We start from the raw sequence: 16,343 nt of genomic DNA, 5'->3' as shown, positions 1-16,343 counted from the left end.
ATCAATTGAACACAATTAACTTATAAACCAATTGTTCAAAGGTAAGGGTTTAGGTAAAATAGAAAAATTTTAAGAAACAAGATTCTAACCCAAACCCTCGCACACATAACTAGAACACTTAACCACTAAACCAAAAAAAAATCACTTGTCATAATATCACAACCTTAACTCAAATTGAAGACATAACCACTCTCGGTTCCACTAGCTCAATTTTTTTCCAATCCAGTTTTTGGGATGTTACATATGTGGTTGGTGCCAAATTGAAAATTAGAAGGTTAATGATAATGGCAAAGTTTGAATGGTGTTATGCATATGAAATAGGTTGTGATATGAAATGGTTAAAAGCTTTGGTATGAATTGTATTTGATTTGAGTTTATTGAATTGTTGGTGTCAATAAGGGAATATTGATTGTATGTTTTAATGATTATTTGAATTAGTGTTTTGGCTATGAAATACGTATGTTTTGGTGTAGGATTGAATGACATAAATTGACATTTTAGGTCATTTTGCTTGAATTGTATGAAACTTGTTTAAAAGCAGTATTTTTGCTACATACGAGCTACCACACGGCCGTGTGTCACACATGATTGGTTGACATGGTTGTGTATTCAACACGTTCAGGGTGTTATTTTGGTTCACATGACCATAGTGACCCTGGATTACATGACAACAGTTTGTTACATGGTTTGGGGACACAGCTGTGGTATTGCACCACACGGCCTCAGCTTATTACACAGCCGTGTGACCCTTGTTTTACATTTTTACCTATTTTTTTGTAAATGTTTCAAAATGGTCCTGATTTGGTTTCGAGCCAATTTAAGGGCTTTCGTAAGCTCGATTAAGAATCGACTTTGCTTGTAATGCATGTTAACCATAGACTTAACATATATACATTGATTCAATGTGTATTAATGAGTAAATTGCATATGAATGTTCCGATTTAATGTTGTAATATCCTGTGGCTTGGGTCTAACGATTGGACCGGGTATGGGGTGTTACATTGTCAAGTTCGTATTAAGCTTTATTTTATTACCTCAAAAGTAAAGTTTTGGGGGAAAAAGAGAAAATCGAAACTCGATCCAAATTGATAGTGTTTGGAAAGTATTTTGTTTACATGTTAAAAACAATCATAGTTATTGAATTGAATTGAATTTCATGTCTTATTTAATTTATAATTAATTTTAATCTTTATGATGTAGAAATGAATGTTTATATTTAATATAGTAAAAATAATTTTAAAATGCTATATAAAATCCTTTTTTGAAATAATATTATATATAAATTATTGATTATTTTTATTTACTTGAAAATTTTAAAAAAAATTATAACTTTTTAAACTTTATTAAATAATATCTAAAAACCACAAAATAAAGTTGGGTTTTCAATATATAAAAAATCAAAATTAGTATGAAAAAAAAACTAAAGCTAATTATCACAAACAATTTAAAAAAGATTGAAGCAAACATAGACTTGACCTTACTCAAAAGTTACCAACACACAATGAATAATATATATTTTTTATTAAGTTAATTCGTAAAATAACTCTTTCTAACCCTTTAATAAAAATACAACATTTAAATACATTTGAATTCACATACTCCTAATTATTTCAATAGCAATTCACTTAAAAAGCTATATCAATTTTGGATACGAACATTTCCATCCATTTTCTCTTATCTTTTAAGGATTAAGATGAGCCAATGATTTAGTCCTTGAATCCCATATTCGAACCTATAACCAGACAAAACTCAAATATACATTCAACAATTGCATCATTTTTTCTTCTAAGACTAAGTCAATTTTTGTCCTCCTTTGAAAATAGATAGTGGTAAAAGAAGTTCAAACCCCTCTTCTCTATTATTTCTTATTCTCAACATTGTCTCTTTAATCAGTCAGAAATATCTGCAAAATCAAATCCATATTCCTTTGGCCAAAGAAGAAAAATATTTAGAGAGAGAGAAACTTATACTCACTTTTAATTATAAACTTTTTCAAATCTATTCTATCTATTTATGTAGAAATCTTGATAAAAATATCAAAGAAGACATTAATAATCAAAGTTAACTTAAAAAGACCTAGCTAGCTAAGGTTTCTATTGTTCCTGCCGAGGTCGAGCCAACCACAAAGAGCTGAGAGCTCTCAGGCGATGGAAGTACTCAGCTATCGCCAACAAACACCTTGCTGCTTGGCGGATTGTCAATATCTGATGCAGTCGATGAATGGCTTGGTGCCTCAAATTATCTGCCTATATATATATATATACATTTATATCAAATATACAATAAAAATAAGACCAATGATACATGGCACATATGTAAATCTTTGTGTTATAAGCAATTTAATTTTTTTAGAAAAAAGAGAGAGAAAGAGAACATGATTAAGGGCAAGTTAATAATCTGCTAATCAACCCATGACTTTGTGGCACCATACTTGATTGTCAAATGGAAAAAAAAAAAGAAGGTTGAAAATGACGCAAGGATATTTGTTCCATTTCAATTTCTTGGCTTATGGATTTACTTAGCTTGATCTACAAGGTTTCAACAGATAATTTTGATAAAAGAATTTCAGGGTTCAACCTTAATTATTTCATACAATGACTTACTTATAACTTTTAGGTATGAATTAAAGTAACAATGATGGAGAAAAGCTAGTTTGAAGGAGATTATTTATCTATTCAAGTCAATCAGTTACGACCATGACATCACAAACATATGGACATCAAGCATATCTTTGGACCTCCATATGCATTATTAAAGGGAGGGGACCCATTAGCATGTGAAAGTACTGAAAATGCAAATATTCTTGAACTTGTTTGTTGTTCATATTCATGTTATAACTAGCAAACACTTTCAACTAATTACAAGATAGATTATCGTATTGTGTGATATAAGAATATGAATTCAACCCTTAATTATTTCACTTTTTACACATCCATTATGTGCGTGAAATTAATAATAATAATAAGATAATTTTAGGTGTTGCTTTTTAGGAGTGTAAAATCAAATAATACGGGTAAATTAATAAAAAATATATACAATTTTATGTGATTTCACGATTTAATTTTATGTAATTTCTTTAATTGAATTGGAATCAGTTGAATATGGCATTGTGCTAATCTTGTTTTTCAATACAATTAATTGGTTTGCCTAGAAAATGCTAAGCATTGGGGGAGTGGAGGAAAGGACAAAGTTCATAACTCCTACAACTACAAGTAGAGTTTGATTCTTCAATGGACAGATATTCTCATACATTTCAGGCATCTAATATTGGTAGTAGTAAGAAACTGGCTAAATTTTAACCATAAAATTAACTTTTGTTTTCTTCTTTTACTCTAAACTGATAAGCCATGTTATACTGGGAAATTTTACCTAAATCTACACAAGCTGAACCTGGTCATTTTTAGATGATCCTCAGATGGCATGGGCAACATTTTAATTTTACCCACAAACCTAAAACACTTCTCCATACATATGTCACTTTCATATGAAATGTCCTTACCATTTTATGAGATGGCAGAAATATATACTATATATTATTCAGATATAAACTTAGTTGGATAATGATTAAAATATTATTGTTTTACAGAATAAATTATATTAGTTTAAGGATATTTTTATCTTTTTTATATTTTTATATAAAAATAGAAAATTGTGTATACATAATGGGATTTGCATATAAGAAATTATGATTTTTAATATTTTTGCTTTACCCTTTCAATGGTAAAAATTATCATAAAGGCCCTTATATTAGGAGTCAGGTTGCATTTTACCTCTTCTACTAAAAAAGTGGACAAATTAATCTTTGTACGTTAGATCAAAAAATAAATTAGTTATCTCTGTTAAGAATTTCATTCATTTGTACTATTAAAAACTAGTGTGATCAATAGAATAACCAGATAATGACCGGTGGTGTTTTATGGATACCTCATGTTGATGTATATAGATAAATTTTTAAGAGTAGAAATGGATAAAAATTTTAACAGAATTATCATTTGCTTTTTTATTTAATGTACAATGATTAATTTACCATTTTGTTAGTAAAAAAGGTAAAAAGCAACTACCTCCTAGTACAAAGGCTTCTATGATACTTTATCTCATTTCAACCAAAACTTTATTTATTTTTTTATAACAATTATTTATGTAATATATAACTTCGTTTTCTATGAGATGAGTGTCTCTTAATCTAGTGTATATATATATATGATTTGTTGATAATATGTGCATGATTTCTAGGTTCGAGGTTAGGTTTGATTTCCGGCCAAATTCTTTTGGATCCCACATAAGTATATATGAATAGGTATGAACCCATGTTGGTGAGATCATCATCATCATACATGGGGCGTGGGGTCCAGAAGCCCATCAATCAAATAATGATAATAATAATATGAGAGATAACTAGTTAGTAAATGCAAAGCAAGGGCAGGTAAAAAATGATGAAAGTTGGCATACACATACATACCTGTCTAACGAAACCTTCAAGGGTGGAGAGCTTGTTGATGGCGATAGCCATTTGGCCCATGTAGTTACTCATATTAGGCGGGCAGCTAAGTGAATCAGAGGTTATGATATCAGACAGAGACTGATTCAAAGCTTCCAAGCCTTGTGATAGTGCTTCCTCAGCTTCTTGTGTGGATTGCTGCAATGCACATATGCCCATTATCTGTTGTTCCGTCAATGGCTCTATCTGATTCAATATAACCTGAAATACAAAAACATTATCTTTATCTTGCTTGCTTCGTGTTATATATATATGTTTTTTGTGAAATGTGAAGTGTGAACTGAAAGTCTGAAACTGAACTACTTTTGGCCATTTTGCTTGGATATTTATGAACAGTAAACAAAGATGGGAAGATGAAAACAAGCCTTGATTTCCGTGAAGGAGAAGACAAAAGAGATCAGTGGAGAGTCGAGAAGAGAAGAGAAGAGAAACGTGAAGTTCTCTCTTTTCTACTGCCTCAATTTGTAGTTAACAGACATGGCTTTATAATTTAAACAACTAGCCTAATCCTTTTACAGAAATAACTTGTCCATACCTTTCGTCATTCAATTTCATGCCTTCTTTTAAAAAAATATATTTCTTGAATTTTGTGCAAATTAACTCAGATATATTATAGAAGACAAGGAATAAAAAAATTGTATAAGAAAGAATAATGTAAAATTAGGATCCTAATGCAATTAGTTTTAAAGATTTTTTAAAAATGTGTGTGGTAGTTTGGGTTAGATTAGAGTACCTTGATGAGGTGAGAGGGACGAAATCCAGCAATCCACATGAAGCAGCGTTCGGCGGGAGTTTTCCACATGCCAGACACAAGGTGAAACACATCGGTTTTGGCCGCCATGCCTTTTAGGTTCATCACCTCGTCGAAATGTGCTAAGCAGTTGTCCACGTACATCCGGAGCTCGTTCTCCGGTAAGTGTTCTTGTACCGCTGCTCGTAGCTCACACATCAGTCGATGGTGTTCTTCTACCCATCTTCCATACTCCATGTCAAACATTGCAGCCTCTGCACCATAATAAAACATATTTCACTTTATAATATATACGAGAGAGAGAGAGAGAGATCATTTATAGTAGTACACAACCTGAGGTTATGTTGTTAATTCCAACAGGAAGCCCTTGTTCTCCTCCCAACATATTACCACCACCAAAAAACATGCCCTAAAAAAAAAAGGATTTCAATTATATTATAAACAGATGATATAAAATGAACTATGGGTGGTTTAATGCTCTCACTTGAGCTCTGGCTCTTTGAAGTTCTAGCTCCAGTTGGGTAAGCCTAATCCTACTTGACTCCAATTGCTGAACATAAGCCTGTGTTTAAAAACCCAAGAAAATTAGTAGCAAAGAAAGCAGTACCAGTAGGTAGTATAATTAATTCATTTTACAAGCTGACCTTTTTTCTCAGTCTACTTTTCCTTGCTGCCTCTCTATTCTGAGCAAGTCTTCTCAGTGTCTGTTCCAAAAAAATTTACAATATGGTGATTCAATATAATTGAATGTCTATAAAAAGAGAGTCAAAGTGTTTCACCTTAGGGTCTGGTGTTTTGGGTCCTTCCTGTTCTGAACTGGATGTTGTTGGTCCTTTTCGATTCCCCTCACGCTGCTAAATTAAGACATGCAGTGTTACAATAGATTCCAAACAAAATAATAAAAAAAAGGGAATCTCAGTTTTTTTTTTTCAATAAGATGATGCAAGGGAGCCAATCATACCTTGACAGCTTTAGGTGGCTGATTTGGAGCAGAAGCTGAAGCAATATTATCAGTTCTGGGGTTGGCCAACTCCATGGACGGCTCTGATGGTCTTTTTGAACCACTAGTTGATGGAGAAACTAATCCTGTACTTGTCTATACCAAATACAAAAACAAACCCACTTTGAAAATTAAATATATATAATTTCTACTTACCATAAAAGCTGTAGATCAATATATATATAAAGTTTTATTTACTTTTGTTGATGATGGTGGTTCAACGTGCATAGGCTGTGAAGGGAAAATGTTGAGAGTAGGAGGCTTTATTCCAGAGCTATGATCTGCATTTATAAAAGAAACTGATTATTCAAAAAAGACCCAAAAGAAAAGGAAGGGAGACAAAGACAAGAGATGTAAGAAAAAAAACACATAGGGATCGTCATGCATCATCCATTTGTAGCTTTGTTCCATCGAAAAGAGGGGGGGAAAGGTAAACAAAACCCATACCCCTTAAACGTACACTTGGCAGTACACGTAAAGAGTTTTTTTTTTTCAAGGAATTCATGATCATACAGAGGTGTTTGTTACAAGTCATGGTCCAAAGCTATAATAAATAAAAAGAAATTATTTTTCTTTGAATTTTTTTTTAGTTTTTGGGTTTTGTTTCTGTAAGGATCTGGTCAAAAAGAAAGTTCTGGGAAATTTAATCTGTTTGAAAACATGAACATGTTTTTCTTGTGACCAAACAAAAAACAAGACAGAAGATGCAGGAAATGAAAACACTCACGTCTTTGGTCTTGAATAGTGGAAGGGTCTTGTCCATCAAGGTAGAGAAAAAGGGCTTGATCTAATTCGCCTAAATCATAAGCTCCAGTTTCTTTGCTTCTGCTTATTCAAAAAATAAAATAAAAAACACTAGAGGATGAAGAAAGGTTGATTCTGGGTTTAGTTTTTTTATAGTTAAAAAGAACCAAAAAAAAAAAAAGTTTACACGAAGTTTGCAGGGATGGAAGATGATGAAGATGATTGCATCATTGCATAAGGAATCTGATGATTTTGATGATGGTCTTGATTTTGATGATGATGATGATGGTCTAGTTGGATGGAGTGATTCATGCTGCTTCTACTGGTAGCCATGAAAATAACAACGCCAACGCCAACGCCAACGCCAAGCTATAGCTAAGCAGCTGCTTCTTCTTCTTCTTCTTCTTGCTCTTTTTGTTCTACTTTGAGGAGAGTTATTGAATTCACCATTAATGGCATAACAACCTTCCTTTTATTCCTTTTTCTTTTTCTTCCTCCATCATCTCAATAGTCATCAACAAAGAAAAGAAAACAAAAGAGTCGGTTATAATTTGAAACAAAACAAGAATTTTTTTTTGAAGAGAGAGAGGGAGTCAGAGAAGAGAAAAAACAACTTTTGAATGCATATATAAATGAAAGACAAAACCCTTTTTATCTCTCTATAAATAAAATAAAATAATTTCTTTTTTTTCTTTTTTTTTCCAGACACAAATTTTTAGATAAAGCGGTTTTAAGGTATCCTTTAGAAAAGTTGTAATAAAAAAATATAAAGAAATTAGACAAGATTTCTGATTATGTAGTAAATATATTTATTAAAATTTACATTTGTATACTGTTTCGGTTTTATCATGATCAAAATTTTTATTGCTTTATTATGAAAAAGATAAAAAAAAATTGTAAAAATATAATTTAATGGACTATGACGTAAATTTGTGTTGTAAATATTGATATTTGTCACTATATTTTATTTTAATTGATATTATATACTCTAAAAATACTTTTATGTGATAGAAATTTATTGCTAAACTTTAATTTTAAATTAATTTTTCCATTAAATTTAATTTTTTAAATTAAATTTTATAATTAGATATTAATTTTAATAATTTAAAAATAAATTTTAATGAGAAAATAGTATTTCAAATATTTTTATTTTAACAATAAGTTACTTTATAAAATTATTAAAAATTATATATTAACTTCGAATTTTAATCTGATGGAAGGAAGACTTGAAATTTTTTAAAATATAAAAAAACTTTATTTTCTATAAATAACAATTTTTATTAATAGTTAATATTATGTTAATTAGTTAATTATTTAAATAAAACTTTTTAATTTGGATTTAACTAAAATTAGTTTAAGTTAAAATCGAATAGTAAAATTTAATTAAAAATTAAACTTTAATTTCAAAATTCACTCAAATAAAAGTTAAATTGCAAATTTTAATATAGTGTTGAAGTAGAGTGATAAATTTACCATTAGTTTAAAAGTATCAACAAAACTAAAATATAGTGGAGAATTTGTATACTAACCCAAATTTAATTGGATCTGAAAAAATATTTTAATAATTTCATAATTGAGTTGGTGTTCAATTTACCCGTATCACTAATTTAATAAAATATTTAAAATAAATATAAATAGATAATTTCTTTAATTCTTAGTTGTTATTATAAATTGGGATACTCTAATTAAGTATAATTAAGCGAAATTTTATTATTAAAATAATATGTAATTATAATTACAAAAAGTTAGTAATTACACACTAATTTAGTTACTAAAAAAATAATAATAAAACAACAACTTTAATATTTTCATTTATTAATTCATTTAAAAACCATTTTTGGATGGAAAACCGCTTGAGGCTACCTTGATGGACTTTCCATATGGATTTAAATTGAAGGACGATAATGCCCTTATGGAAAAGCAAATTTACAACTGACATTTTCATGCTAACTTACACGTAGATGTTGTGGTGGCGGCTCTCCTCTCCTTCAAACGACAACAACTGCCGTTTCGTGCCTTTACTTTTTAGCCCTACTTTTTTTACATTTTACCTTTTGTAAATTGTAATTTCCTCTTTCTTATATATATTTTTTCCATTAGACTAATATAATCACATAAATTAAATTGAGGGAGTGAGTAAAATTTATTATGTTTGGCATTACCACTGCAACTATCATAAAAAGAACCTTTGTTTAGTAGTATACTCCACATCAGCAATGACACATAAAAAAAAGAAGAAAAAAACATGAAATAGCCTATAGAAGACCTTCTGTGAGGAAATGTCTGCATACAACCTCTCACTTAAGGTGGTTCGTGAAGAACTCTTCGCACATTATATCTGAATTAGCTTGAAGGTGACTTGCTATACATCTCCTGAGGTCTGGGGGAATCACTAAAGTACTACTACTCCCTACACAATTTTTATAGGGACCATTGAGTCTTAGCAACTTTGTATAGCTTCAAGAATAAGAATGTCAAAGTAGGACCACACAGTACATTATATGGTGACAACTTACTTGTAATGACCTTATCAATTAGTTCACTACACGGTCATGTAGATTCCTTGTATTGTTGGTTACGTGGCACTAAAAAAAATGGGTTACCTCTCTATTTAAGCCCCAAAGCACAAGGGGCTAATGATGCCCCTTCTTCCCTAAGAAAAACCTAAGTATCAACCTAGTCTCCTCCTCCTTCACCTTCTCCTTCTCCCTCGGCACTTGAACTCTAGCTCTCCACTTGTTACAGGCAAACCAACACTCCTCTTAATCACATTTTCCTCCTTACCTTCTTCCTTATTAAAAACTAACATCAACATTTAAATTTAATATATTGAACATATAAAAAATTGTATAGTTTAGTGACCCCGATATATATCACTTCCACTGAAAACATGATGCATAATTTTTTTTTTAAAAGAAAAGTCAATTTACTTAACTATTACATATGATGTGTAATAAAACTATCATGACTTGAATGAAAGTGATATATGTTGATATGTCATCACTAAAATATATAGTTTTTTAACTTGATCTTATATAATTTTATATACAATTAGTGAATTAAATACAATACGTTTAAAATAAGGATTAATATTTTATACATTAGTAGTGTATTTTTTTTTATTCTACAGGCAGTCTTGAAAATTTGACATGTCTCTTTTTTTAAATATTTTACTATATTCGTATAGGACACTTGTTAACCTCTAACTCGGCTTGTGAAGTCTAAAAATTTCACTAACAATGTACCAAATAATTTCCCTTAAAATAATTAAATCAAAATGAATTTATTTTTAATAATTTATCATTTTTATTCACTAAATATATACACTTTCAATAAATTAAATATAAATCCTATTAAAATTAGAGAAATAATATAAAACATTTGTAATATAATACAATGAATATCCAAAGAATTTGGTCTTAACTTTCATTTTAGAGTTTCTCTAAAGTTGACTAAGTCTTAGTTTAGTTGGTATCAATATTATTGTTAAGAAGACGTGGGTTTAAGTGCACTAAAAGTCTAAAACACATTTATCTTATTATATGAGGATCAAGGAAAGACGGTAAATAGTTTTAAGCATCGTGAAAAAGTAATCACCAAAATGTTAATGTAATTTATCATATTTTTAATATTTTAACAATAAAAAATTGGTTTATTTATTTCAACTTTAAATCATCGATTAATACTAAGCAATTTATGCAAATAAAATGCTTTTAAAAGTTAGAGAAAATAAAGCAATATATATTTAAGATGTAAATTATTATTTTTATCTTTTTTACAAATTAATTGGTACTTTATTAGACTTAATATAGTTTTTTAATAAACTAATTATCTTCTCAGCTTAATTTTTTAGTAAGATTTTCGATCTCGAAGAAATAGATATTTAAGTGTGCTCAAGCCCACTTCCTCTTTATTGTTGTAATAACAAGGCTTAATTCACAAATTGGTACCTAAATTATACTCGTTTTTCTCATCTTTGGGCCTATTTTTTGGGGGGTCACAAGTGATACTTAAACTATTTTTTTCTTCTCAAGTTGGTACCTCTGTTAGTCCAACTGTTAAATCTATATCTAAAAGGGCTTAACCCACAAATTAGTACTTAAACTACACTAATTTTCCAAGTTCGTACCTAAAAGTTCCAACTAATAATAAATTATCATGTTAGTATAACATTTTGATATAAAATAGGTAACAGAAGAATAGTTTAGGTACCACTTATGACACAAAAAATAAAATTAGATACCAAAATGAAAAAATATATAATTTAAATACCAATTTATAAATTAAACTTTAATAACAACAATACCAATTAAACTAAAATACAATCACTCTATTTCACACTTAAAAACGCTTAAACTATTCTCAGCAATCTCAAACAATTCTCGTGGTAAGTCAAATAGGGATTTAGTGATTAGAATAAATGAACTTTGTAGTAGAAAGTGGCAAGTGGTTTTACAGAAGATAGCAAGAGAAACTAATGCTACAGTTCACATGTTGACTGGTACAATGTAAAAGAATCCGTATGAGTCTATTAGGTTCAAAGAAATTCTTACAAATATTATTGAGTAAACTTAGATTAATGGGATCTCAACTTATAATGGAATTGTTTTATCTCTATAATTGGTCTCTGTTTTATTAAAAAAAATTAAACAGTATTCCTTAAAGGTTAAAGCTTTGAAAAGTTGAATGGCATTCCTAAAAGTATTGTCTACCATAAATCAAATTAATTTGAATATATGCTTCAAACATTGATAAATGGAATGAATTCAAATCCCAAAGTCAATGATTTATTCCCACCCAAAGAAAGTTATGTAAAATGAAATAGGTACAAGATAAAAAAGAATAATTGATAAATTGAAACATTGTCTATTAGCATATTTACATTTTTGTCGTTCGGGTTTAAAAATTTCTATTTCAATTACTAATGGAATGTTGATATGGCATTTTTTTTATCTACATAATAATAAATCTAGTCATCCGATGTATATAGATTCTATCAATTTGGTTATGATTCTTAAAAGTTTAAAATTTAAAAAAATTATTTTAAAAGTTTATTTTTGATAAAAACACGTACAATATTATAAAATATTTATAAATAAGACAATTTAAGGAAAAAACCATGAAGAAAACTTAAGCAGATTCAATTTTTCCTTTTTTTTCAACAATAATGACCACCATGTTCAGTTTGGGTAAAAACCTATAGCCTAAGGTGAAAAAGGGTAAGAATCTATGTCTTTAAGTTGTTATCCAAAACAGGTTTATTGCGTTTGAAGTTTTGCTTAAAGGTGGGAATGATTGAAAATATATAGGTGAGGATGAGATTTTAGAGCTCTAACAGGTGGAAAACTATGTTAGTAGCTTCACAACCAATTCCTGGTTTGATGGCACAACAATGGAAGATGTGAAAATCAAGGAGTTCAAAGTTATAAGAATTATTGGTGCCAGTTGTTATGGACAAAGGCAATGTCCAACGCTTGATAAATTTGGCAATGACTAAGGAATGAAGCCAAATGTATCATAAATAAATTATTATTTATAAAAAAAACTCTAAAAAATAGAATTTGGTTTAAATATTATTTTTGGATATTCATTTATTGATAATTTATTTATAATTCTATACGTATTTTTTTATCAAAAATAAACCTTTAAACAATTATTATTTTTTAAAAGTTTTTATTTTTGAATTTTTAAAAACCAAGAATAAATTAATAGAATGTGTAAAGCATTTGGGATTAATTAAATTTGTTTGAATTTTTAGAACTAAGACCAAATTAACAGAATCTATAAACATTGGAAGGCTAAATCTATTATTATGTACAATAATTCTTTATAGAAAATTGATATCATTACTATGCTCCACTCAGTGCTCAATAGATTGTTTCTGTGAATGCAGAATATAGACAAGTCATCGGGCTTCATTGTATCCCCAAAATTCATTTGCTAGTAACTCTTTTGCATACTATAATATAGGTGGGGGCAAATAGAACCTTAAAGAAAGTGGTATTGATACACACCTTGAAGTCCTCGTTAATTTCTTATTAGTTTGTTTTTATCCCCACATGCCAACAATAAATTATTCGGCTATAATTCATTTTAATAAATTATTGAGAAAAAGAAATGATAGCCCGTGTAGATTGAATTCAAGGTGAACATAGATGTTGAAAGGTAAAAAATATTGTTGTGTGGGGGGTTTTGGATTTTTGAATGGTCCATACATTTATAATATGTGGACCAACATTTCACACCTTCTCAATGTGTTCACTTTAATGATGTTAAATTTCAAGACATGTGGGTCAAATTCCTTAAATTCCCACTCATTAATAATAGGTCAATGCATGTTGATGAAAATTTATATATGTGAATGTATTTTACTACACATTTTTCTTTAAATATTTTTTATTCATTTACAAAATTATTGTCTATAACTCTCATAATCAACTATAAGAATTCATTGAAGTAATCTCCAATGGATATCTTCATCCATTTTATCTACTTTGAGACTCGTAAATTATTTAATTGAAATAATATATCGTTTTGTCTTTATTGGATTGATTTTTTTATATAGTTTACACTTTATCATCACAATTTTACTTAAAAAGTAATAATTCGTTTTCATCCATCCTTCATTCAAGAATATGCATATATCTATAACAAAGTCTTACTTATCTATATTAAATTTATTTTATCTCAATATAATTATTGTTTTTTTATGTTAGGTAGCATAAGTCATTTTATTTTGTGTCAATATTTAGCTTAAACATAACTCAATCTTTTTATTACTTACTTACTTTTAAATCCAACTTTGTGTGATTTCTCTGCTCTTTTTTTTTTACTTACTTATCTTATTTTGAGGGTTTTAAAGTTAACTCTCTCTATTTTAATACTTCACATAGTTAATCAGAATTTACAATGAAATTATTCAGAAAAATATATATTTGATATATTTGTTAAATTTGATTTAGGTAAATCTTGATATTCATATATGTCGAGATCAAATCTATTTACTTTTATGTAGTTTTTAAAGATTTCGGGCTTGAAATTTTTGACATTGCAACAAGATAAAGATTTCGACACATATAAGTATTGAGTTGTTCAATAAAAAAATATTATGGGAATTAAATTTCATTTAGACATATTTTAAGAATTTAAAGGAAGGAGAGGACAACGATTTTTGCATTGGTGGTTTATTGTATATTTGTGGAGTTAAAAATCATTTAAATAATATATATATATATTTGAAAATATAAAATATATAAAAGGTTAAAATATGTCATAGTTTTGTATTTTTCATAAATTTTAAATTTAGGCTTTGTATTTTTATTTCTAAGAATTTAATCTCTTTTCTTTTCATATCAATTATTAACACTATTAAATTTCTTTTGTTAAATTTATTGGTGTGACATTTTGAAATATAAAAAAAAATCACTTGGTAGCAATGCAAATAAAAAATATGATGTTGCAATGAACTTGAATTTAACAAAATAGTTTTAACTGTATTAAAAATTGGACTTAAATTTTGAAACTTGAAAAAGTAAAGAAGACTAAATTCCTAAAAATAAAAGTATAAAGATTAAATTTCAAATTTATTAAGAGTCGACTTGATCAAGGCCGAGCCACCCACCCAGGCCCAGCACGAATTTACTTAAAATTTTTTTCTTGCTATAGTTTTGCCACCATTTTACTATTATAATGTTTGAATATTGTATAGCTTTTATTTTATTGTTAATTTTGCTGTTATTTTAGAGACATTTACTTGATAAATTACAACTATCTTAGTGCTATTTAAGTATAGATGCATTTAAATGTATTTTTCATTTGTTAAGAAACATTTATTTTAATGTTTTTAGCGTATTTAATATAATATATTATTTTTAAATTTATTTTTATATAAAAATTTAATATAGTCGGATCAAGTCGGGTTCGAATTTAGTATTTTTTTATTATCTAGAACGGACTTGATAAAATTTTAAATCTATTTTTTGAGCTAAACCGAACTTAAAAAATAGACATAAATTTTGATATTGATTTGACTTGAATTCAACCCATGATTAGATCTAATTAAGATTACATAAACTTATAATTGGATATAAAATTGTAACGATGAAACAAGCGTTATAGAATCCCAGAAGAAACAAACAAATTATATTTTGTTTTCCAAAGAAGGAAAAACAAACAAACAAAATTGAGAAAAAAGAAACAAAGGATGAAATTAGAAAGAAAGTTAGGAATGAGAAAATTTATTAAGTTATTTATCTTTCTTACGTGGAAATTACTTATCATTTACACAACCAGCTAATTTGTTAATTTAGTTATTTATTTTTAAATAAATTTATAATTAAAAATTAAAAACAGAAACAAGTAAAATTTGTTATTACCGGGTGGACAGGCAGATCTCCTATAGACACGTGTAAAGCAGAGGAGAAAGGTAGGACTGTTGACTGCAAAACACGTGTGAGATTAGATTTCTCAAATTGATATTTGCAAGAAGAAAAAAAAAGAAGAACGGAAAGGGAAAGTGGAGCCCACAACATCAAAGTAAAACTATAAACAATCCAACGGCTGTCCCATTTCTAGGAGTGTGGGGCCCATCTTTCCCCCATTTATTTTTTATTTTTAATTCCTTTTGTTTCCAACCACTACCAACATGAAGACTTTTATTTTTTTAACTAATAAATTTATTTAATATTTTTTTTAGAATTATCTATAAATTTTATATTTATATTTCGAAAAATGCTATTAACAAATATATATAGGAATTAACAATCGAATTTAGATTTAAATAAATTTATAGTGAATCTTAAATCGTAATAAATTTGAAAATATCTATATACGATTTACGTAGACTAAAGCTTTAATATCGGATTTTAGAATTTCTAAGGCCTCAACCTTAATAAAATTAATGAATTCTATTCTTAAGTTATTATTTCAATAAAATATTTAAATTTTACATAAAAATTATTAATATTTTTTTATTAAATAAAAATAATGTTTAATAAATGGAAGTAAATTTGTACTTTTTATTAAAGATATTATCTAAATCTAACTATTAATAGGCATAATGACTTATTTGGTCCTCCATTTATTTTTTTTTTGCCTATTTTAGCCATTAAACTTGTAAGGTTTGTCAAATCACCCCAAAATAGATGAATAAAATTAATTTTGGCTAACGTGACATATACATGGATGCCATGTTAGAAATTAATTAATTTTTTAAAATTGTAAAAATTCAAAAAAATATTTTTAAAAAAATAATTAAATGCTAACTTGACATAATTGTGGATTGTCATGACAACAAAATTAACAAACATTAATTTTTTCATTTATTTTGGGGTGATTTGACAAACAAAACA

The 16,343-nt window shown here is 28.1% G+C and overlaps 1 protein-coding gene across 2 annotated transcripts; it reads right to left on the bottom strand.

Moving 5' to 3' along the window:
• Nucleotides 1–1,827: 1,827 nt before the first annotated feature.
• On the bottom strand, nt 1,828–7,610 carry LOC107921236 (bZIP transcription factor TGA10). 2 transcript variants are annotated; one of them, XM_016851115.2, is made up of 11 exons: nt 7,181–7,610; nt 6,977–7,074; nt 6,448–6,530; nt 6,211–6,345; nt 6,029–6,103; nt 5,894–5,953; nt 5,734–5,811; nt 5,583–5,658; nt 5,232–5,503; nt 4,460–4,699; nt 1,828–2,246 (listed from the first exon to the last, which is right to left on the bottom strand). In XM_016851115.2, the coding sequence occupies exons 1-11, from the start codon at nt 7,324–7,326 to the stop codon at nt 2,094–2,096; spliced, it is 1,416 nt and encodes a 471-aa protein (XP_016706604.1). In that variant the 5' UTR covers nt 7,327–7,610; the 3' UTR covers nt 1,828–2,093. The 2 variants fall into 2 exon arrangements, with proteins under 2 accessions (XP_016706604.1, XP_016706605.1); XM_016851116.2 differs by having other exon boundaries at nt 6,029–6,100.
• Nucleotides 7,611–16,343: the final 8,733 nt, after the last annotated feature.

This window comes from Gossypium hirsutum, chromosome A01 (assembly GCF_007990345.1).
Source record: "Gossypium hirsutum isolate 1008001.06 chromosome A01, Gossypium_hirsutum_v2.1, whole genome shotgun sequence".
NCBI classification, from domain to species: domain Eukaryota; kingdom Viridiplantae; phylum Streptophyta; class Magnoliopsida; order Malvales; family Malvaceae; genus Gossypium; species Gossypium hirsutum.
This window is presented reverse-complemented; position numbering and strand designations above follow the sequence as displayed.

Excerpts from the sequence above, each read along its gene's own strand:
- LOC107921236 (XM_016851115.2), bottom strand. The coding sequence starts at position 7,326 with ATGGCTACCAGTAGAAGCAGCATGAATCACTCCATCCAACTAGACCAT. Across the intron at positions 6,346-6,447 it reads AACCACCATCATCAACAAAA|ACAAGTACAGGATTAGTTTC; the intron begins GTAAATAAAACT and ends TATTTGGTATAG. Across the intron at positions 4,700-5,231 it reads GTCCCTCTCACCTCATCAAG|GTTATATTGAATCAGATAGA; the intron begins GTACTCTAATCT and ends TTTGTATTTCAG.